The sequence below is a fragment of the Neurospora crassa genome, linkage group VI, assembly GCF_000182925.2.
Source record: "Neurospora crassa OR74A linkage group VI, whole genome shotgun sequence".
NCBI classification, from domain to species: Eukaryota; Fungi; Ascomycota; class Sordariomycetes; order Sordariales; family Sordariaceae; genus Neurospora; species Neurospora crassa.
This window is the reverse complement of record NC_026506.1, coordinates 2,340,385-2,362,336: the sequence shown is the minus strand read 5'-3', so window position 1 is coordinate 2,362,336 and position 21,952 is coordinate 2,340,385. Positions and strand designations below refer to the sequence as shown.

Sequence of the window (21,952 nt, the reverse complement as noted above, 5' to 3'; positions counted from 1 at the left end):
CGTCTCGAATTTTTACCATCATGGAATAGTAATTCGGGTTCAATGAGGTTTATAGGAGCCGTAGTTGGTACCGCACCTATAAAAATCTGATTCGTTACATCTTGCATCTCCGTTGAAAGCCGAGCAAAAGCGCTGCAAAGGGGATTGGCTAACTAGTGAAATGGGAACATTGGCATGTGCAATCATGATCCTGGTCCCAGGAAGCTCAGATGTATCTCTAAAAGTGCTGGCAAAATCCGACAAGTACAGAGTTGTACCGGCCTTCCTGAACGGTTTTTCCATATCATCATCGACGAGGTGTTTGTGAGCTTGATGTTATATTGTTGATATAAACGACATCAACCTCAACCTATTGAGTGAAAAAGTACTTGATAACCTCTGTAGTTTATAGCTGAGCCATCAATCAAAGTCCAAATGATACCATGCAAAGGCAGGCCAGCCACACGGTCATGCCTTCTCCCTTTCTGTCTGATCTACACTACGGTTACATCACATGAGCTGTCCGGGAGGTGCGCGAGTTGTATGTGTGTTGTGCGTGCTCAGTTACAAGCCCAAGATTCCTAATGCTGCTGTCCGCCTGTGGCCTGCCTCGTAAGCTGTTATTGTATTCTTGATGTGCTGAGCAGTGAGTGATATGCAAGTTGTCGGCTTCTTCTAGACTCTGTCTCTCACATGGGACATATATCCCAGTACGTTGTTGAAGAATGTCAAGGGTAGGTAAAGCAGCAGTAAGGTTAGGTTAGCGTAGCCAACGTAGGGCTAGAAAGCATAACCGAACGGATGATCCTCGATTTTGTCCCCTTGTAGCGTAGTCTCTCGTAGCACTGGACCCTTGGCGACTTAGTCAAGGCGGTCAGGTGACCCTCAAAAACGGACAAACCTTGTGGCTTGTGAAATCAGCTGGATCTATCCGGATAGGTACAAGGTTGCTCTCATTTGGCGTTTGTGGAAACTGTAAAGGGGGTGACAGAAAGCTGAAATCGAAGAAACAAGCACCAGCTGGTCAACAAATCACAAGAGGAACAAACTAAGCATTGAAGTTCGAGAACTTTTAAAACCACTGCACGCACGCTTAGACATTGGCAGCAAGACAGGATGATACATACCTACAGGTAGGGGACGACGACATGGCAACCATTCACTGCTGGATTCGGGACGTGAAGGAATGACTTTGTGCCTGCCTGATCACGTTGCTGTCAAGGCTTGGCAGGTATCTCGTGGTTAAGTTGTTGTCGGCTGCTGAATCTCCAAATGACTTTTCAGTTGCATTGAATTGCTGGGGATTTTTCGTTCGGAACCTGGCAACCCCACAACCTAGCGAAGCCATGATGAACACTCACTCGGCCGGGGTCCCGCCCAGTGCGCCCTGGATTTACTCATTCACTACTTCTTCCAGAAGGAACAGTCCAAAAAGCTCCGCATCTCTCACTGCCCTGGGCCCTGGAACCCGACCGGTTTTGTTCCTGTTAACAACTTCCCGACTCTCCTTTAAATACTCTTTCCCTTCCGAGCCTCCCTTCCTTTTTGCCCGTGTCCAATCTTCTTCTTGTGTCACGAGCTTGGGTAGGTTGTGCCTCTTACCGTATGTACCTTTTTGCGTTACGTGTAACGAACAACTTAATGCGCATCTGTTTATTCTTTTACGCACACTGTCTACTAGCCTTCCCGCCGACATAAGATAATCAATTCCCGGTGCGACGGGAACCCCTAGATTCGCTTTACCGAGAAACACGCTCAACCCCCAGTCCATATCCAACAAAAGCCGACAAAACTTCCGTCCTGCGATATTTCACTCTCCCATTACGACGAGAACCAATTTCTCACCAAGGCGATTCACCTTTCTGTCAACGGTACAGGAATTACTTACTTTTGCAACGAGATACCCTTAAGCCGACGGGAGCTGCATGCACCTTTAGCTATATAACCGCCTGTCAACGAGCCCTGCGTCATCGTTCTTGGCGTCATATTTTCGATCATCCAAAGGACACACCTCTACCTTGCGCATGCGCCCTGCGCCCCTGAGAAGCGACATATCGAACTGCCCGAGAACTTCAAACCAGCCCGAGTCCAAGAGGCAGCCCCTCTCACCAAGTCCCCAAAATGTCCGCGGTATGTTCACCCCTTCCCCCGCGATCTATATGGCACGCCGCATGAGCCATAATCGTTGCGCAGCGACTTGGTGTGCTCCCACTTCCGTTTTCCCGATACAAGCCGAAACCGTGAGCGTGGACGCTTGTTTGTACGTTCCTGTCTTTTGACCTTGCGCTGACTTCTCCTGTTAGACGCCAAGCGCTAGCGGCGCGCCCTCGCCCCTACCCATACCAACCGTCGAGAAACTCAGCGCCGCCGACCAGTTCCGATCCGCAGTTTCTCAGCCTACCGTGGCTGCCTTTTGCGCCGGCGGTGTCGCCGGTGCCGTCTCCCGAACAGTAGTCTCACCTCTGGAGCGCCTAAAAATCCTCTACCAGGTCCAAAGCAGCGGTCGCGAAGCGTACAAGCTTAGTGTGGGCAAGGCGTTGGCCAAGATGTGGAGGGAGGAGGGCTGGAGGGGCTTCATGGCCGGTAACGGCACCAATTGTATCCGTATCGTGCCATACTCGGCGGTACAGTTCGGAAGCTACAATTTCTACAAGAGAAACATCTTTGAGAGGCATCCGGGCGACTCCCTCACGCCCTTGTCGAGGCTGACTTGTGGTGGCCTCGCCGGCATCACCTCAGTGACCTTCACCTACCCTCTCGACATCGTTCGCACGAGGTTGTCGATCCAGACCGCGTCGTTCGCCGAGCTTGGCGAGAGGCCACGCAAAATGCCCGGCATGTGGGAAACTTTGGTCAAGATGTACAGGACCGAGGGCGGATTTCCGGCTCTCTACAGAGGCATAGTTCCCACTGTCGCTGGTGTTGCTCCTTACGTAAGTCAAACTTGGCATGTGTCAAGGTAATCCGTATGTGTTGACCGTGGTCAATAGGTCGGTCTCAATTTCATGGTTTACGAGCATGTCCGCCAATACCTAACCTTGGACGGCGAGCAAAACCCTAGTGCCGTCAGGAAGCTGCTCGCTGGTGCGATTTCCGGTGCGGTGGCCCAGACCTGCACCTATCCCTTGTGAGTCCAATCTTCCCCCATCTTCTATGCGCATGACTAATCAGGGGGGGAACAAAAAAGCGATGTTTTGCGCCGTCGTTTCCAAATAAACACCATGTCTGGTATGGGCTACCAGTACAAGGGCATATTCGATGCCGTGCGCGTCATCGTCACCGAAGAAGGAATCCGCGGCTTGTACAAGGGAATAGTACCCAACTTGCTCAAGGTCGCGCCTAGCATGGCGTCGAGCTGGCTCAGTTACGAGGTCTGCCGTGATTTCCTTGTGGGACTGAAGCCTGAGGAGACCAAGCTCTTACAATAGACGCCACGAGCTTGGATCCATACCACGAATCCAACGAACATCGACACCACCAAGGGCCCGCTGCCGAAAGCAAACAAAAACAGACAATAGAAGTCAGTAATAGAGGGGCAATGATAGAGCCCTTGCATTTCATACGCGTCGACTTCTTCCTCCATACGTAACCGGTGACAGTCCGTTTTACCAACTCATACTACGATTTAATCAACCGACGCTCTATATGGACATCACAGTATAAGTCAGCCTGTGAGTTCATTGGTGGGAATGGTGTTGAAGTAGCTTGAAGCACTCCTATATCAAGTGATGACAGCGTTCTTATCAAATAACCGGAAATAGCTTCAATCGGGCAAGTGTCTGTCAAGAGCAGTCTAATGAAACGGTGTGTTGGATTGTGTTTCTGTTTTATTTTTCTTCTTTTGCTTGAATGCAAGCTCGTTCTTATTGCATCGAACGCCATGTTGCCTGTTGAACAACAATAAATTGGCAAAAGCACAGCGAAAATCCACAGGCATGTTTCATACTGAAAAAGGGAGAGTCAGTAAGTAGCTAGAGCGGAGCATCTTTGCAACAACATGGAAAAAAATCGACGATAGAGAAAAGCCACAAGTGCAGATTCGCTACGTATGGCAAAGGTAGATAGAAAGATATACGAGTGTAGTGTACCGAATGCATTCTCAATTGGTGTGACTTTCCTCGAACGTTCGTGGATGATTGGAGGAGAGACCAGTGACAGCCGAACTTGGCTCGAACAGACGGGATGACAACAATGACGGAACGTCCCGCAAAAGGGGAAAACAAAACAAAGAAGTGACAGGGATGAGACTGCAGGTGGATGGACGCACGAGCCATGCTGAAGCTGTACGCACAGACTATTCCTCCACCAGCTGGCGCCTCCAGGCCCACAACCCCAATTTCTGCCACAGGTGACCGCCCGCACAAAATCCGCTGGCGGTTGGACTCCAAAAACTTCTGTGAATTTTGCGGCACCTTTTGATTTCTGGATTTTGACAACCCCCGATTTCAGTCGACAATCGAGAGTCAGCCGCCAAGATGGGTACGTAAAAACAGCAAAACACCATCCACCAACTGCCACCGAAACGGCCTCCATTGAAGCCTTTGTGTGCGAGTGGACGAGATTTTCTCAACGTTGAAAAACTGAGAAACTTCTTCGATCTGCGACCATGGCAATTTTCACCTGCGTTCCCGGTCGCTGGAGATGGTCCTTGTTGGCCCTCGATAGATGCCATACTGCAATCAAACAGATCGCTCCCTCTTTCTGAGAATGAAGAGGACGACGGTCTGATGCGGATTGGCTTCGAGGCGCAAAAAACAACAAAGGACGTACTTCGCGCACTTGGTCGAGCAATGGCACGCCAGTCTGAGCATACCTGAACCATTGAAGGCTGACTGGGAGTCTGTTTGCGACGAATAGGTATCGATCTCCGCAAGCACCACGAGCGGTCCACTCACCGCAAGGCCCCCAAGAGCGACAATGTCTACTTGAAGCTCCTGGTCAAGCTTTACCGCTTCCTTGCCCGTAAGTTTTTCTCACATTTCCATAGCCCTCTTGTGAGACTCGACGTGATGCTAACAACGCGCGCTCCCAGGCCGCACTGACTCTGCCTTCAACAAGGTCGTGCTCCGCCGGTTGTTCATGTCCCGCATCAACCGTCCCCCCATGTCCATCTCTCGCATTGTCGCCAACCTCAAGGGCAACGAGAAGAAGACCGTCGTTGTTGTCGGTACCGTCACCGATGACAACCGTCTCTTGACCGTCCCCAAGGTCTCGGTTGCTGCCCTCCGCTTCACCGCCACTGCCCGTGCTCGCATCGAGGCTGCCGGTGGCCAGGCCATCACCCTCGACCAGCTCGCCCTCGAGAAGCCCACTGGTGCCAACACCCTCCTTCTCCGTGGCCCCAAGAACGCTCGCGAGGCCGTCAAGCACTTCGGCTTCGGTCCCCACAAGCACAAGGTGCGTCGCATCATACACATACCAAAAAGAAATAGATTACTGACACCCATCACAGAAGCCCTACGTCGCTTCCAAGGGCCGCAAGTTCGAGAAGGCCCGTGGTCGCAGAAGATCCAAGGGTTTCAAGGTCTAAACGGAGCAAAGATACCCCTGGCGACATCTGGTACAAGGCGTGGGGAGTCTTTTGTTGCTCTCTCTTGTACTGCTGGCAAGAATGGCTTTGCTTGGCTGTTTTTGCTGTGCGTATTTGGGTTTGCATGGGGCAATACTCCGGGCTGCAGCTGGTGTGCAATCATCATAGGGCAACTTTCTTCAGTTTATGACAAAGGAATTGATGACCACCACGTCTTTACCAGAACCATTCGATATTTGTGACTGCTGTGAATACTAATGTGATTTGGGTATCTGATGTTTCAATGTCTTGTGCTGTGAACGTAAATATTCTTGCTCCCCAAGTTATCTCCCCGATAACGCCGTTTTACTCGTACATTGCTTTATAAGTCAACAATAGAGCGCCATCTTACATCAGATGGGAATATCCTCCAAAATAACATCTCCCCTCCTATTCAGAGCAACAAAATATGCCTCCTTCGACTCCTTTTTGCATGTCAAACCTCGTCAGCCAACCAAATTACAATGACCCAAAAATTGTCCTGTGCTGTCCAAACAAGGGAAAGCAGGGAAACGGTGAGAAAGGAAGGGAAGGGGAGACTTACACTCCTAGAACTATCAGGCTTATCCCTATGAACCTTGGTAAACAGCTTCTTAAGCATGTTCTCCAACTTCTTGTCCTCTGACCCTTGGTAGAACTTGCAGACGAAGTGACCGCCGGGTTTGAGCGTGTCGTTTGCGAATGAGAGAGCGGCATAGCAGAGATCCTGATTTTGGGGGGAAAGGGGGAAAGGGGAGGGGGAGGTGTTAGTAGTGTTTTGCTTCTTCGAAGATGGAGGGTGAGGAATTTCAGGGTTGGAGTTTTTGGATGTGGGGAAGAAATATATGATGAGTAGTTGTTGGTGGTCGAAAAGATTCAGAAGATTGGGTGGGATAACGAGAGGTGGGTGCATGATGACAAGAAACCAGACAAGAGAAATATACATACCATACTACCAGCGTGATCCTTAAACGAAATTCCGCTCGTGTTCATCATCCTGCTATACGGGTTACTCAAAGTCTTCATGGAGAAGCCGGAGGTTTGGGGCCAGGGTTCTGACATGTCGCTTAGTACTACCTGTTTGTTTTGTTTTCCGGGCGAAGGGGACAAAGTTAGCAGTGTTCGCAGTGATTAGTGAGATGTCGAGTGAGATGGATGTTCCGTTCCCTGTTGTAAGTAACGGTAATGAAAGGGCGAGTAGTGACAGTAATGGACACAAGGAATATTGACTGAGAAAGGGAATGAACAAAAACGCACATCAACCAACCGCATTTGCTCTGGCTGCTTTTTCTTCCTTGGTTGTTGCTGCTCTTCTTGTTGGTGTCCCTCTTCGAGTTCCTCCGTACTCTCTTCCCTGTCGAGTTTTCCTTCTGTTTCGTTGGCTGCGGTGGTCGCCTTGTCTTCTCCTCGTTGGTCTTGTTCCAGAACTTCAGGCTGCTGCAACTGAGCTTCTCTAACAGCCATCCGTTCCAACTCGATGTAACTTGGCCGGTCGGCAAAGATCTCTTGCTTTGCTACATCCTTTTGTTGTTGCCGTTGCTTCTGCTGCTGCTGCTGTGGCTGCTGCTCTTCCCGCTTCTCTGTGAGCTCCAACTTCTCCACCCCTTGAACCACGTCCTCCGCCACGTTGTTCTTCTCCTTCTGCCTAGCTTCACTCATTCCAGCCACTCCCTCACCCACCTCACCCGCTATCTCACTCTCTAGTTCCGACCCCCTCGCCTCCTCCATCCCCACCCTTTCTCTCTCGACCCTTTCCCTCTCCTCCCGCTCCTTCGCCTCCTGCTCCACTCTAGCCGCCTTTTCCCTTTCCTTCCTCAACAACTCAACCCTCCCCCGTCCCTCCTCCTCCCTCAACCACCCCTTCACCAACCCCCTCACCCCGTCACTCAAGAAATTGCCCTGAATGGAACTTACTCCCCTCGGCGGCTGCGCGGGGATGATGTCGATCCCCACCACTTTTCCATCGGGTTTGGTGAGGTCCAGCGCGACCTGCGACCAGCTGCCGGGCGCAAAACCGAGGTCGACGACGATCTGGGAAGAATTGCGGCGGAAGAGGCGATACTTTTTGTTGATCTCAAGGAGTTTGAAGGCGGCGCGCGATTTGAGCCCGGCGGTGCGGGCGGAGCGGGCGTAGTAATCGTTGGACTGGCGGGCTTTCCATTGGGAGTTTGAGGAGGAAGAGGATAGTCTGAGCTGGTGGGTGGTAGGGACATTGGTTGAGGGGCTGGGCGAGATGGGGTTGGTGGTAGTAGTAGTAGTAATAGTACTAGTGGTGAGAAACAGCGAGGCCCTTGGGGTGGTTGAAGTGGGCGTTGGTCGAAGGAAAAGGCGAGGTGGTAATCGTCGGGGCAACATTTTTGGTGTTTCTTGGGATGTGACTTCCTTATCGAGGATGGATAGATGTACGCGTCGGAAGAAAATAGTGAGGAAGATCGAGATAAGACAACGGATATTTGGTTGTGTGGATGTTCTGCCTTTAAACCCAGTATGATGGGATAAAGTCAGAAAAATGGCTAAACTTTATCTGACGAGGGCGTGAACAGTTGATGGTGAATATAATGGGCAGTCGTTGTTTGGGAACTTGCATGCAATTTGTGAAGTTTTCCCACGCTGCTGTTGTTCGGTTTGTGGGATACCCAATTACAGTAGCCAGCCAAGACAGCCCGGTTAACTCATAATACGCATTGCTTCATAAATTCTTCAACGTCATCTCTCGACGCTCACATCAGCAACCAACCCTTTTAGTTTTACACAATCACCTGAAGCACTTTATTAGGACACAGGACGTCAATTTGCAATGATTCACAGATTCTGGTATGAAGCCAATGATTGGCAAACCCTGTACCGCTATGTCATGAAAAAATCGGCCCGTCAAACTGTATTGACCACCGACAACTGACAAGCGCGATGCGGGCTCGCTCGAGGCGGCTATCCATCATCAAGTTAGAATTCAGCTGTCCATGTCAAAAAAGGTGTAAAACTTCGCTATCCAGAATTATGAAATTCCGTAATTTGACATACGAAACGTCCGACATGACGAAAAAAAAAAAAAAAAAAAAAAAAAGCCGATAACGCCTGCCCAACTCGAAGCTCCTCCCAATAGGCAACGCTTCCAGAAATGTATGTTCCGCTCAAGGATTCTGCCCTCTCCTTCATCACCAGTCAGCGTGTTCTAGATGAAGAAACATGGCGACTAGAGCCCGCGACTATGTTAAGTCGACTCGGAATCCACCCATCCAACCTTCCTTTGTTGCCTTAAAAGGACTGGTATTTGGTTCGTCATCGTCGGGCAAAAGTCCCCCAAAATCAAAATCTTGCGACATCTCGGTCCTGCTGTTGCCTCTTAAGACAGAGCATGTCTCGGAATCCTTCCACCCATCCACCCTTCGCTTTGTTACCTCAGGAGGAGGAGGAGGAGGAGGAGGAGTCTTTGGTTCGTCATCGGTAAGAGAGTCGTACCTCTTCTCTACCGGGTTTTCCAGAGCAGCATTCATGTGCACACAAAATGCTGTTGACATCGTTGGTCAAGTTATTATTGTCATCTTTGCTTACTGCTACGTTAGGAATCCTTTCCTCGTCCAACCACTAGGGGGCCGAAGGAGATGCCTGGTGCGGGTCCTGTTCCCCTTGTCACAAATCGGCGAGGAGTCGTTGAAAGGCCGCCTCACATTGTTGAAGGAGTCGTTGAAAGGCCGCCTTTTCGCATTGCTGAAGGATTCGTTGAGAGGCCGCCTCGCATTGTTGAAGGATATCAGCATGTCGCCTTTCAAATCGCTGCTGATATGCCTCGGCTTCAACTTCGTCTTCTTCCGCTGTGTGTGTGGAACGGGCCCTCTCCCGGTTTACATATCCGACAGTAACCAAGCGGTGGTCGGTTTTGGCATCCTGACGAGTAAAACACTGCCTTAAAGGGGATGGTTTTCCCTGGAAGTTCAATCTGTGGTGTTTAGAGGCACTCACCTTATAAACAAGGCGCGTATCCCTGAAGTAGCCGTGGTCACGCATGATGCGTTCCTTCTGGCGAAACATCAGGGCCACTGATGCCTGTCCATGACCCATTGCGAATCTGGCTTTAGCCCGAGAATCCCTCTGCATGATTCTCTTGGTTCTTTCCATGTCGCATTCGGGATAGGGGTTGGGGTCACAGTCACCAAGTAAGGAAGATTTGTCAACCACCTTTTTCGCGCGGTAACGTTTGAACCGCTCGATGGTGCGCCAACAGCCGCTGGAGTGCTCCTTGAACTGTTTACTGATGTGCTCCTCAAACTCGTCAAGAAGAGCGGCCTTTTCAACGGGGGTAGGCGCCCTCCTGTTATGCTGTTGCCATTCAAGCAACTTCGCATTGACACCGCTCCAGAGCACTCCCCCCTTGACAAACCTTTCTTTCTGGTACGCGAAGATCAGGTACTCTTTGTATCCGTTCAGAAGTCGGCAGTCACCACAGATAACATGCGCCGAAAGCATGATTTCGACATCAGTCTCCATACACACTTTGCGGTAGGCATCTAACAAGTAATTACCCTCCTCTGGAATTTGTCTGTGTTGATTGGAAACAGTGGGATCAACAAAAAACGGATAAAAGCACTGCCTCTGCGCCAACCGGAGCGCACTCAGAGCCCTGACCCGAAGCCGGGGGTGGTCGGGATTGCGGCAGTGTCCGGAGCCCTGGCTCTGAAAATGGCAGCTGAAGCAACGCCCAGAGGCCGAGCCATTGATCGCCGAGTCATTGATTGCGTTCAGCTTCAGGCAGTGGCAGCATTCCCAGAAAGCCACCTTGGAGCGGTCAATATGGTCGGATAACGCAGCCGGAATACCAATCCCAGACATGATGGGATGATCTTTGTGGTCGATCAAAGTACATTCCGGGCACAAAGAATGTGGAAAGGGGTCCAACTCGTTGCCGTAATGATCTCGCTTCCTGCTCCGACAATTCACCTCAGCACAGGGTTTCAAGTGGTCAGTGTTTCCAGGCTCAATCTCCGCAGGCTTGCCGTAGGCATCGAAATCGGTGTTATTGTGCTGGCATTTGCAGCAGATCCAGCCGACGGGAATAATGCGGGGGTCACGGCGATCCGGAAAACCATATCGAAGTCGGAGAGAGCCAAAACAGGCCCAGGCCGTGTCCACGGTCGGGGACTGTGATGGACCTGGGTCGGACATGACGAAGCCGTCTTTGTTTTTCTATTCTGGAAACAATGCCGCCACTGTTAGTCTGGGGTTCGACAAGAGTGGTTCTTTGATCTGGACCCCAACGGACAGTGATCAGGAAGCCAGTTGAGACTACAAGACACAACGTTATGATGAAGGGCAAGTCGACGATAGTGTTGGGGATGTGGAAACACACTTACCAAAACTAATTATCCGACATAAGCATATACTCAGGAACTTGGTTTGCAATGGATGACGCTAGAGTCGGGTAGCAGGAAGGTTGAAGGAAACGCCAACAGAGATCATAAGGCTGTTAGTTCCGAGACAAGAAGGCACAGGACTATCTATGCCCTGGGAGAGATCAAAGCTGGGTACGAGGAAACTGTTTCGCAGCCACTGCTGGAGTTCCGATGGGTAGGAGTGCAAGTTGTCACCAGAAATTGAACCAGAAGAGAGGATTTGGAGAGACAAGGGACAGCGCTGCCGCTGGTGGCAATCTTCCCAAGAAGGGGTTTGATAGGGCTGCCGCTTCAGAGGGTTCAATAGGAGGGAAGTCAAGAGGCAGAGGGGAGTCTACTGTGGTTCACGCTGGCATCAAAACCAAATAGCGATACTGTCTGGAGGAAGAGGGTGATGCGAAAGGTAGGAGGAGGCCAAAGTGGACGAAAGAAGCTGAAGGCAAAGTTGGATGCGCAACCGCAGTGCATTGCATGGAGCGGACCTCCGGAATCCAGTTTGGAAAAGACAGAGCTGCCGTGGAAGATACAGCGGACATGGAAAAGCTGTCCTCAGACCTTATGCAGCTCAGGGCAACCCACCATGTATGAACAACACAATGGAAGCTGGGTGTTGGATGCAGGAAATTTCTACTGGACTCTTCACCTCTTCTAGAGGTTGGTTAAGGAAGAATTCTACAAGTGTCTAATATTGCCAGTGAAAAGAAGGGTGTGTAGAGCGGATGCATTGTTTCATGCGAATACCGAGATCAACGAAAATAAAAAATAAAAAAAAAAAAAAAGAGAGAGAGAGGAAAGAAAGGGAGGGAAATATCGTGTCCGACTGTTGACCAGCGAACGTAAGGTATATATATGACTATCATGAAGGCTACCCCAACTATGCCTAAACCATACAAAATTCTTACACCCTCGGTGTCTTCGTCTTGCTCGATACCAGCATTTGAGACAGTATAAAGTGGCACACATCTTCGTCCGCCCAGTAACTCATGTGCGAAGCAATGGTGTTGATGGGATTGAAGTCCAGAACGCTTCTGTAAAGCCAATGTTAGCCAACTGCCGTCTTAAATCACAAAACTTGAGCACGCGAAAGTGGCGACTTACTCTTGGATACTGTAATCCACCCTCCCATTCCTGTTCAGCGCCCGTACCTTCATCTCCTCTCTCTTCAACTTCTGGGCCTTGGCCTCCTCCTTGACCCATTCCTCCTTGGCCGCAGCGGTGCTGCCCCCTTCCTTGGCGGCGTGAACCATATCCAACCTCTTCCTCTCAAACCTGCTAAAGAGCGTCTCCAGCTCGTCATCGATCAGCGCCCCATCGTGGCCGGCGTTGGCCAGTTGGCGCATCCTCTCCGCCGTCTTCTCGCTCCGTTGTGCGTCTGACATTTTTGAAGATTCGGGAGATATGACACCGCCCGCAATATTGGTACCAGCGCCAGGACTGGAATTCTGGTGCTGAGCCTGTGAGGCGTTAATATTGGCCACATCTTCCTGGCTAAAACCGAGACTACGGTTGAGTAAACTGCTGGCAATACCGGCACTGAGACTGCTCCATAGTCCGCTAACGCTCTGCCCGACCTTGGCACCAATACCCGTAAGACCCTGTGGAGCGACAGAACCGAAGATGCTCTTCTTGGTATATGGCAGAGCTTGGGGCTTGAGAGTGGACATGGCGGGGGAGATCAAGGGCTCCAGACGATAAGAGATGGGATCTGAAGGGTGGAAAATGTTGAATAATTGAGCAACCTTGGGAGAGGAGATGCTGTACGGAAGGTTGGTAATAGGCGAGAGACTCTGATCACTGTTATGGTGGTGGTAATGGTGGTGATGCGCTGTGGCGGCAAGGAAAAATGGGTCATCCATGTATTCGGGATTCAGGGGGCTTTCCGAGGGATAGGCGTTGGGCAAGTGCCGAGCCGCAATTGTTCGTCCCTTAAGCATCTGGAAAAGGCCAATGGGAGAGCCGAGAGCGTAGAAATCTTCCACGTCAAACTCGAACGCAAGCTCCTTGGATTCTTTCGGTTCGTATCGGTCCTGGGTGTGTGTTGGCCATAATTTGAGCGGGTTCTTAAACGGCTCGGTCTCTGGTCGTTTTTCCCGTTGCCGACAGAGGATATCAAACATGATGGCAGACCCAAGGGAATGACCGATGACATGAACTTTGCCGTTGAAGTTAGGATTGCGGTCTTTGAACAGCTTGTATATTCGGTTAGCTTCTCGGAGAACGATCTCCGCAATTGTTTCTCGGTATGCGCTTTGGTAAAGCAGGACGTCGAGAGCCAGATCGGATATGAGTGACCTTGCAAAAGCCACACCTTCGATCGTAATGTCATCTAGGGATGGGTCTTTCATAACGGGTTAGCACTGACTTGTACTTGAACTCGCGTCAGAACACAGGCATCACTTACATTCGTCCTCTTCGTATGGAGCCTCACCCAAATCGTGCTCTCTTCTTTTCGGTTTGCGCTTTGGAAAGTCGAGGAGATGTCGCCAGACAACGGGCAAAACTTGAACACGCGAGTTTCCAGGGCCTTCCACTTCAATCTCGCCGTTCAGCGCCCTGAGATCGGCCGAAGAAGAATATGTCTCCTTTAATGTTTTCCGAAGCATATTCACGTCATGGACAAAGTTGACACTCTCGATCTTCTTTCCCAAAAGCTGTCCGATGCCGTGGGTGACGAGAACGAGATGCTCAATTTCGCGGCCCTGAGTCTCTCCTAGTCGCGCATTATAGTCGTCCCTGATCTCCTTCTCTTCTCTTTTCCGAATCGCTTCCGCCTCTGCCTCGGGATCCTTGACACCCTCTATCAGGTTTGATATTTGCCGACTGAGCCTGGCCCTCGTACTTTCGATTTCGTCGGGCACCTCCTCTTCGCCCTCTTCCTTGACCACCACGGTCTCTTCAGAAAGTGAATGCGCACCTGCTGGAGCAGAGCGTCTCTTGAGGGCCTTTTGCAGCTTCTCGTCCTGTTCTGCGGAAGTGCTCTTGGTTCCAGTGGGAGTCGAGGGCCGCTTATCATCTTTAGGCTTCTTTGTTTCCGTATTATAGCCACGAACGAGCTTCACGCCGCTCATATAACCACCTCCAGCAAACCTCTCGTATACGGTCGAGGTCACCCAAGAGAGCACACCTTCCGATGAGAGCCACACAGTGCTTTCGTCGTGGTATGTTGCGATGTTGTTCATGTAGGCGCCAAATAGACGATATGTCTGGGGCTGATGTTGGACAGCCGTGGTCTCTATTTTGGCTGGGGTTTCTTTCTGGGTGGCAGCCGCAGCCTTGAGATTGCTCACTGAAGCCTTGGGTGTGACGGTCTTGGTACCCGAGTCGCTGCGCGTCCGTGTTGGGTACATCCATGGTCGTATCTTCATGTATCCCTCTTCAAGCTGGGCGGCAAGATTCTCCTCGCATGGGCGAACAGTCGAGCCTTCTTGGTAGAACCAAGTTCCTCGACGCACCTCATATACCGGACCCTCCCAGTAAACAGGGGCTAACTCGCGATCGTCGAGGTCGACGTCGAATAGAAAATCTTCGTTGACGGGGACTCGGACGTGATTTTTGGCCTCCTCCTCAGTCGAATCCAGGTTTGTATTGTGTGCTTCGTCACCCGAGACGACGCGAGGCCGCTTGGAGCCTAAACGGACACTGGTCGAGCGTTTCGGGTTCGCCCTCTGTTGCTCTATCTCTTCGAGTCTTGCTTGGTAGGCAACTTCGAGTGCTCGGGAGTCTCCGGGAGAGAAGGGCGCATATTTCTTTGGTTGCGTCTGGGTCTTTTTGTCATCGTCGGCCTTGGACTGGAGGAACTTGGGCTTGCGCTTCGGGACCTAGAGGAAAAGAAGTTTGCGTCAGGGCGTTTCCAACCCTATACAAGTGATCAGACAGACGACCTACATCTACCGCATGGAACCATTGAACATTTAGTGGAGGGCAATCAGGGGGATAACGCTTGAAGCTGTGGCCGTAAAAGGGGTTGGTACTATGGTCCCCGGGGTTTGGGTTCACAGGAACCACTGGTTTGGGCGGAGGTGGCTCCTTGGACGTTGGAGTGGTGCTCCGGTTGGCTGCCCAAGGATTGATGGAATCGACGGCGGATGCTAGATACGACTTTTCAGGCTTCTTGTCGGCCGCGCCGGGGCCAGTCCCGCTAGTTGGCGCCATCGGGTTTTTGCTGTGACCAGAAGGCCACCAGGCAGAGAAAGAAGGCGAGGAAGAGAACGAGGCTCTGGGGCCTCGGCTAGATGCAAAGGTCGAGGAAGTTGGTCTGAAGACTGCTGGCAGAGGGTAGAGAGCCTGACGGGTACGAGGACCCAGGCCAGTCCCGCGCAGACGCAACCTTATCGCGGAAACAAGCGCCAACGTTGCTGACTTTTGAAGTTGACAGGTTGACGTTTCTTCTCACCAGCCCGGTCGCCCTGGAGTCTCCGTTTGGTATCTGTATGGACCCCAAGGGAGAGGATACGAGACAGTTGGTCTTGGCCCAATGTTGGTTGGTGGAAAAGAGTTATCTGGCAATGGAACCTTAATTCTGACTCCCGCCGTCTTGAATGGTTTTGTCGGTTAGCTCGTCGAATGTCAAAAATTCGGGTTCGATCGATGTTTGGTTTCTAGGTAGTTGTCGTTATTGTTGTTGTATGATGGAGTCTCATGGGCGCAATGTGTTGTAACAACTGAAGGAGTGAAGCTTCCTGGGGAAAGATGCGCGCACATGCAAGCGAAAGACGGGACGGGAGGGCGGTTAGATGAACAACGCAAAGTGTATAGATTACCTAGGCAAGGTAGATATATACTGCTTGTAGATGTCAAGTTGTGTATGACCCGACACTTGGAGTGTATGGTATTATGTACGGTAAAGAAGAGGAAACAGCGGAAAGTAACAGCTGGTCTTGGCTGCTGCTGGCTTGTGACTTTTCTCATCTTCCACGGAATGACAGGAAGGGCCAATGGAGCTCCCTTCGGTCTTGGACAACACGGCAATGACGATTCCAGCAGATCAGAATCAAGCGGTGATTGGCAGCAGCTGGTCCTTGTCCCACTCTCACCCATCAGTTCCGGGTACTTGTAGAACAGTTCGAGGTACTTGAGCGGCGTTGTCTTGGAGGCTCGGCGCAGAAAGGAGTTCAGGTACCCCTCTCCCGAATCATGTACCCCTACAAGATAGCGGATGGTGGGGTATCAGCGGCCTGGAAGGGGCCGGTCGATCAGATGGAGGCACCGCGTGGTGGGGCACAGGTTTCGAAGTCTGTCTCCAACTCGCGACCATTGGACCAGTTCCAGGACGCGGAGTCATGCGGGCGGCGACGGCGGAGGGTTTCTTCTCGACTGCCGTGCCGCCCGGGCCCCGCCCCCCCTCCAGTGTAGTGCCCGTTTTCACCATGGGTGCACCACTGTAATGGAGACGCAGCGCGCGCAGCGACAAAATAATTTTCAAAAGACGGGTCGCGAATTTGTCCCAATTCACTTTCTCCAACACCATCGGCTATCTGCCACCTCATTTCCTTTCGTTTTCACTTTCGACTTCCATTGTCTGGGACATTCAGCACACGGCGACATTTGCTACGGCATAGTGTATTCTATAACCTCGTCGGAAACCCCACTACGACAAGCGGCAACTGCAAAATTTCATCGATATAAAGCCTCGGTCGATAGCGATCTCTACCCCGAATCTACCGCCAGAGCACCTCTCGTCGCCCACCACAGTCTCATTCGACAGCCTCTGGCTTCCGTTTCGCTCTAGGTTCTTCACAGCGACCATTGCAACGCGTCTTCAGTACAAGCACTCGATAACCTCGACTCGACATCACCTCCATCCATCAAACAAATCCAGAGAGTCCGCCATGAGCCGGTAGCGACATTGTATGATCACCAGAACAGGGCACCCGACTGCTCTCTTCCAGTAGCCACCTACTCTACCTGCTACGCATGCCCTGTTGATGGCATAGCTAGTCTCGACAACTGAAATACGATTCATATCACAATGGGTGCCGAGCAGAGAGCTCCTATCAAGGAGCAGCTGGCCGACCAGCTCCCTAAGCGCTTCAGAGCCCTGCAGTTCGGAGTCCAGTCACACCAAGATATAGTAAATCAGGGTGTCCTCGAAGTCTCCGACAACCTCCTTTACGATGTCGAAAACGGCCGCCGCACTTTCCCCCACGGCCCCCTCGATCCCCGTCTCGGTACTTCGAGCAAGACGGGCACCTGCGAGACTTGCAACCTCCCTCTCCAGTCCTGCGCCGGTCACTTCGGTCACGTCCGCCTCCCACTTCCCGTCTTCCACATCGGCTATCTCAAGTACATTCAGGCCACGCTCCAAAACATTTGCAAGACCTGCTCAAAGGTCCTGCTCGAGGAGGAACCCAAGGCCAAGTTCCTCAAGGCTCTCCGTGCCCCTGGTATCGATAACCTCAAGCGATCGGCCATCCTCAAGAAGATCAACGATGAATGCCGCAAGCAAAAGACGTGCCCCTACTGCGGCGACACCCAGGGTGTTATTCGCAAGTTGAGCGTCATGAAGCTTACCCACGACAAGTTCTCGCACTTCAACAAGTCGACTGCCCAGAAAAAGGTTCCGCCCGTTGCCAAGGCCGCCTTCGATTCCTCCTTCATCCAGGCAAAAACATTCACTCCGGACCTCGAGAAGCACTCCAAGAAAGCTATGGACGACATGGATCCTCTCAAGGTCCTAAAATTGTTCAAGAAGATTACCGCCGAGGACTGCGAGTTGCTCGGATTGAACCCTTCCGAGGGCAGACCAGAGATGTTCTTGTGGCAATATCTTCCCGCTCCCCCAATCTGTATTCGTCCGTCGGTCCAGCAAGAAGCCGCCAGTAACGAGGATGACATTACTAGTAAACTCTCCGAAATCATTCTCTACGCCGGCCATTTGCGCGAATCCCTCCTCAAAGGTGCTGCCCTCAACACCATCATGGAACAGTGGGAGTTCATCCAGCTCCAGGTTGGTATGTACGTCAACAGTGATGTTCCCGGTCTCTACCAGCCCGGCTTTGGCAAGCCCATCCGCGGCTTCTGCCAGCGTCTGAAGGGTAAGCAGGGTCGTTTCCGTGGTAATCTGTCGGGTAAGCGTGTCGACTTCTCCGGCCGCACAGTCATTTCGCCTGATCCCAACTTGGGAATCGACCAGGTTGCCGTGCCCGAGCGCGTGGCCAAGAACCTGACCTATCCCGAGCGGGTGAACCGCAACAACATTGAAAAGTTGCGAAAATGCGTCATGAATGGACCCAAAGTATGGCCCGGTGCTCAGGGCGTCATCAAAAGGGACGGCGGCATGAAGTTCAACCTTAACTTTGGAGATGAGTCCATCCGGGAGGAACGCGCGCGGGAACTCAAGTTTGGTGACGTTGTTGAAAGACATCTGGAAGACGGCGACATTGTACTCTTCAACCGTCAGCCCTCGCTACACAAGTTGTCTATCATGAGTCATCGTGCAAAGGTTAGACCCTGGAGGACGTTCCGTCTCAACGAATGCGTGTGCACTCCCTATAACGCCGATTTCGATGGAGACGAAATGAACCTTCATCTTCCGCAAACAGAAGAGGCTCGCGCCGAAGCCATCAACCTCATGGGTGTCCAAAACAACTTGATCACCCCCAAGAACGGTGAACCTATTATCGCCGCCACGCAGGATTTCATTACTGCGGCATACCTCCTGAGTAGCAAAGATTTGTTCCTCGACCGCAAGACCTTTACCTACATCTGCACGCAGATGCTGTTGGGCGAAACCCATCTCGACCTTCCCCCGCCTACCATCATCAAACCCGTCGAGTTGTGGACGGGCAAGCAGATTTTCAACGTTTTGATGCGTCCCAACAAGCAATCACCGGTCCTCGTCAACCTCGAGGCCAAGAACAAGGTCTACAAGGCGAAGCCAGGCGAGCTTCCGGATATGGACATTGATGATTGCTACTTGGTCGTCCGCAACTCCGAGGTCATGTGCGGAAGAATGGACAAGTCCACCGTTGGTGGTGGCAAGAAGAACTCGGTCTTTTATGTTATCCTTCGTGATTGGGGTCCGGAGCACGCTGCTCAGGCCATGAACCGTCTGGCCAAGTTGTGTGCTCGCACACTAACCCTCCGCGGGTTTTCGATTGGTGTTGGCGATGTCTATCCATCCAAGGATTTGACGGAGCACAAGGCTAAGCTGGTTCAGGATGCGTATGCACTCTGCGACGACCTCATCGCACAGTTCAAGTCTGGAAGGCTTGAAAAGGCTCCCGGTTGTAACATGGAGGAGACGCTTGAGAACAAGATCTCTGGTATTCTCAGTAAAGTCCGTTCGCAGGCCGGTGACTACTGTGTCGGCCATTTGAGTCGCAACAACTCTCCCTTGATCATGGCCAAATCCGGTTCCAAGGGTTCCGACATCAACGTCGCTCAGATGGTTGCCCTTGTCGGACAGCAGATTATTGGTGGCAAGCGTGTTGCGGATGGATTCCAGGATCGTACCCTCTTCCACTTCCACAAGAACGCTCGCCAGCCCCCCAGCAAGGGTTTCGTGCGCAACAGTTTCTACACTGGTCTGGTGCCCACTGAGTTCCTTTTCCACGCCATCTCTGGCAGAGAAGGTTTGGTCGATACCGCCGTCAAGACAGCCGAGACAGGTTACATGTCTCGTCGTCTCATGAAGTCGTTGGAAGATCTCTCAACTCAGTACGACGATACCGTGCGGACATCGGAAGGAAATATTGTGCAGTTCCAGTACGGTGCCGACAGACTGGATCCAGCAGACATGGAGGGTAACGCCAAGCCTGTTGATTTCGAGAGATCATGGAATCATGCCGAAAGCTTGACAATGAACCACAATGACAGGTCGCTGCTTCCGGCAGAAATCTCGGCCATGTGCAAGGAGATTCTGGACGAAAGGCGGAAATGGTACGTGCGCAAGCACCTTGTCACGGGCGAGTTGCTGCACTACGAGGACAAGACGATTGCGGAAAGTGACGATCACGATGTGTTCATTGCCATCGATGAGCATGAGGGTGCCAGAGTCTATCTCAACACCATTCAGGCTGAGATGGACAAGCGCGCACTCAAGCTGGCAAAAGCACGCAAACTCGCTGGCTTGGATCCTTGTCTGCCCCAGGACAACGCGGACCTGCTGAAGGAATTTGCTGCATGGGAGAAGAAGCAAAACGGCGGCGATATCAAGATGTTGGATCCGGAAGAAGAAGAAATCCAGCAAGCCCACGTTGATCGTGTCGCCAAGGTTTCGGAGGCTACCCTGAGAAAGTTCATGAACCTCTGTCTTTCCAAGTTCGATAAGGCAAAGGTGGAGCCTGGCCACGCCGTCGGCGCCGTTGGTGCGCAATCTATCGGTGAACCCGGTACGCAGATGACACTCAAGACTTTCCATTTCGCCGGTGTCGCTGGTATGAGTATCACTCAGGGTGTTCCCCGTATCAAGGAAATCATTGGCGCCTCGAAACTCATCAGCACGCCAGTCATCAGCTGCGAGCTCGAGAACAACCGAGACATCAAGGCCGCGCGCATCGTCAAGGGCAAGATTGAAAAGACTTATATCTCGGATGTCATCACTTATGTTGAGGATGTCTGGCTTCCGGATGTTGCCAAGATTGTCCTCAAGATCGATATGCAGGCTCTTTCGGACATGCAGCTCGGTATCGGTCTTCGCGAGATCATGGTGGCCATCGTCAAAGCTAAGAAGCTCAAGCTAAAGGTGGAGATGGACGATCTCAAGATCGGTCCCGATAATACTATTGAGGTCATCGTGAGCAACGACTGGAAGGATCTGACCGCACAAAAGAAGGCGGCGCGAGTTCGCGCCGCAGCGATTGAGAAGGGCCAATTGCTTCTCACCACCTCGGACGAGACCGCCGCCGACTTCCAACTGCGCGTCAACTTCCTCAAGCGCATGCTCCCTGCTGTGCCCATCTCCGGCTACCCCGAGGCTTTCCGTGCCATCATCCAATCCAGCGAGTCCAATGAGCACAAGGTCCTCGTTGAAGGTTACGGCCTGCGCGCCTGCATGACCACGGAGGGCGTCATCGGCACCAAGTGTATCTCCAACTCCATCATGGAGTGCCGCGACGTTTTGGGCATCGAAGCCGCCCGCACCACCATCGCCAAGGAAATCGGCAGCGTCATGGGCGACATGGGCATCGATCCCCGTCACATGGATTTGCTGGCCGACGTCATGACTTACAAGGGCGAGATTCTCGGTATCACGCGCCATGGTCTCGCCAAGATGCGCGACAGCGTTCTGCAGCTTGCCTCATTCGAGCGCACGCCCGATCACTTGTTCGATGCGGCCGCGGGCATGAAGACCGACCGCATTCTCGGTGTGTCGGAGTGTATCATCATGGGCCAGACCATGAAGATCGGTACGGGAGCATTCCAGGTCGTCAGACGGTTGGGTATCCGGGATCATCAGGTTAGACCCAAAAAGTCCATGTTCGAGGAGGTGTGGAAGAAGGATGAGGCAGAAAAGAGGAGGGCAAAGATGGAGATGAGGAAGGCCACTGCGGCTGCGGCTGCGTCTACCGGGCGTGGGGGAAAGACTGATGGTATGATGCCGGCAGCGCCCATGGTGGCTGTTGCCTAAGCAGTGAGTGTCATTTTTAGTTTTTCTTTTTTGCATGGTAACGGTGTCGAACGGAAAGCTTTGCACAATAAAATATCTCAGGGGATATCAATGTACGATGTGGGGATCTTGGGAGCCGTCAGGAAAAAAACTGGCTTCATCAAACTGTCTTGATATCTCTTGATGGGGATGACAGAATGCGAGATCATGTGTCGAGAAGGACGGGATAAGAGTTGATACCCTGGGGTTTTGAGCGCGCGCGCGTGTGTGTGTATGTTTAATCATAGAGGGTCAAAGCTGCGCGTGGAAAGGGAGGGCGGTGTTTTGGAGAAAATGATCTTTGGCGGTTATATATGTTTATTAGCACCTTCATGTAGGAAGAAGAATGCCCTTTTTGTTGAATACGGCGAACAACCCAAATGTGTTGAAGTGAGGTGAGCTTGTTGGTCACATGATCAGGCGTTCTGATCTTGCAAGTGAGCAAACGTT

The 21,952-nt window shown here is 51.9% G+C and overlaps 6 protein-coding genes across 7 annotated transcripts; 3 read left to right on the top strand and 3 right to left on the bottom strand.

The window, feature by feature from the left end:
* Window positions 1-1,399: 1,399 nt before the first annotated feature.
* Window positions 1,400-4,069, top strand: NCU03989 (ADP,ATP carrier protein). Its single transcript, XM_951481.2, has 4 exons — window positions 1,400-2,109; window positions 2,283-2,912; window positions 2,970-3,106; window positions 3,167-4,069. Exons 1-4 carry the CDS (start codon window positions 2,101-2,103, stop codon window positions 3,405-3,407), a joined length of 1,017 nt encoding a protein of 338 aa, XP_956574.1. The 5' UTR covers window positions 1,400-2,100; the 3' UTR covers window positions 3,408-4,069.
* A 249-nt stretch (window positions 4,070-4,318) lies between these two features.
* Window positions 4,319-5,948, top strand: NCU03988 (60S ribosomal protein L18). The gene is made up of 4 exons (XM_951480.3): window positions 4,319-4,458; window positions 4,837-4,941; window positions 5,012-5,376; window positions 5,432-5,948. Exons 1-4 carry the CDS (start codon window positions 4,455-4,457, stop codon window positions 5,507-5,509), a joined length of 552 nt encoding a protein of 183 aa, XP_956573.1. The 5' UTR covers window positions 4,319-4,454; the 3' UTR covers window positions 5,510-5,948.
* NCU12112 lies at window positions 5,754-8,094 on the bottom strand (the record flags this gene model as incomplete). 2 transcript variants are annotated; one of them, XM_011396751.1, is made up of 5 exons in its annotated part: window positions 5,754-5,973; window positions 6,093-6,254; window positions 6,476-6,524; window positions 6,588-6,604; window positions 6,785-8,094. In XM_011396751.1, 5 exons carry the CDS (start codon window positions 7,880-7,882, stop codon window positions 5,902-5,904), a joined length of 1,398 nt encoding a protein of 465 aa, XP_011395053.1. The 2 variants fall into 2 exon arrangements, with proteins under 2 accessions (XP_011395053.1, XP_011395052.1); XM_011396750.1 differs by having other exon boundaries at window positions 5,902-5,973; window positions 6,476-6,604; window positions 6,785-7,882.
* A 1,063-nt stretch (window positions 8,095-9,157) lies between these two features.
* On the bottom strand, window positions 9,158-10,687 carry NCU17115 (hypothetical protein; the record flags this gene model as incomplete). The annotated part of the gene is made up of 1 exon (XM_011396795.1): window positions 9,158-10,687. The coding sequence occupies one exon, from the start codon at window positions 10,685-10,687 to the stop codon at window positions 9,158-9,160; it is 1,530 nt and encodes a 509-aa protein (XP_011395097.1).
* Window positions 10,688-11,716: 1,029 nt separating this feature from the next.
* Window positions 11,717-15,804, bottom strand: NCU12114 (DDHD domain-containing protein). Its single transcript, XM_011396752.1, has 4 exons — window positions 14,800-15,804; window positions 13,316-14,732; window positions 12,013-13,252; window positions 11,717-11,942 (listed from the first exon to the last, which is right to left on the bottom strand). The coding sequence occupies exons 1-4, from the start codon at window positions 15,064-15,066 to the stop codon at window positions 11,813-11,815; spliced, it is 3,054 nt and encodes a 1,017-aa protein (XP_011395054.1). The 5' UTR covers window positions 15,067-15,804; the 3' UTR covers window positions 11,717-11,812.
* Window positions 15,805-16,292: 488 nt separating this feature from the next.
* Window positions 16,293-21,867, top strand: NCU03986 (DNA-directed RNA polymerase III largest subunit). Its single transcript, XM_951478.3, has one exon. It carries the CDS (start codon window positions 16,883-16,885, stop codon window positions 21,482-21,484), a length of 4,602 nt encoding a protein of 1,533 aa, XP_956571.3. The 5' UTR covers window positions 16,293-16,882; the 3' UTR covers window positions 21,485-21,867.
* Window positions 21,868-21,952: the final 85 nt, after the last annotated feature.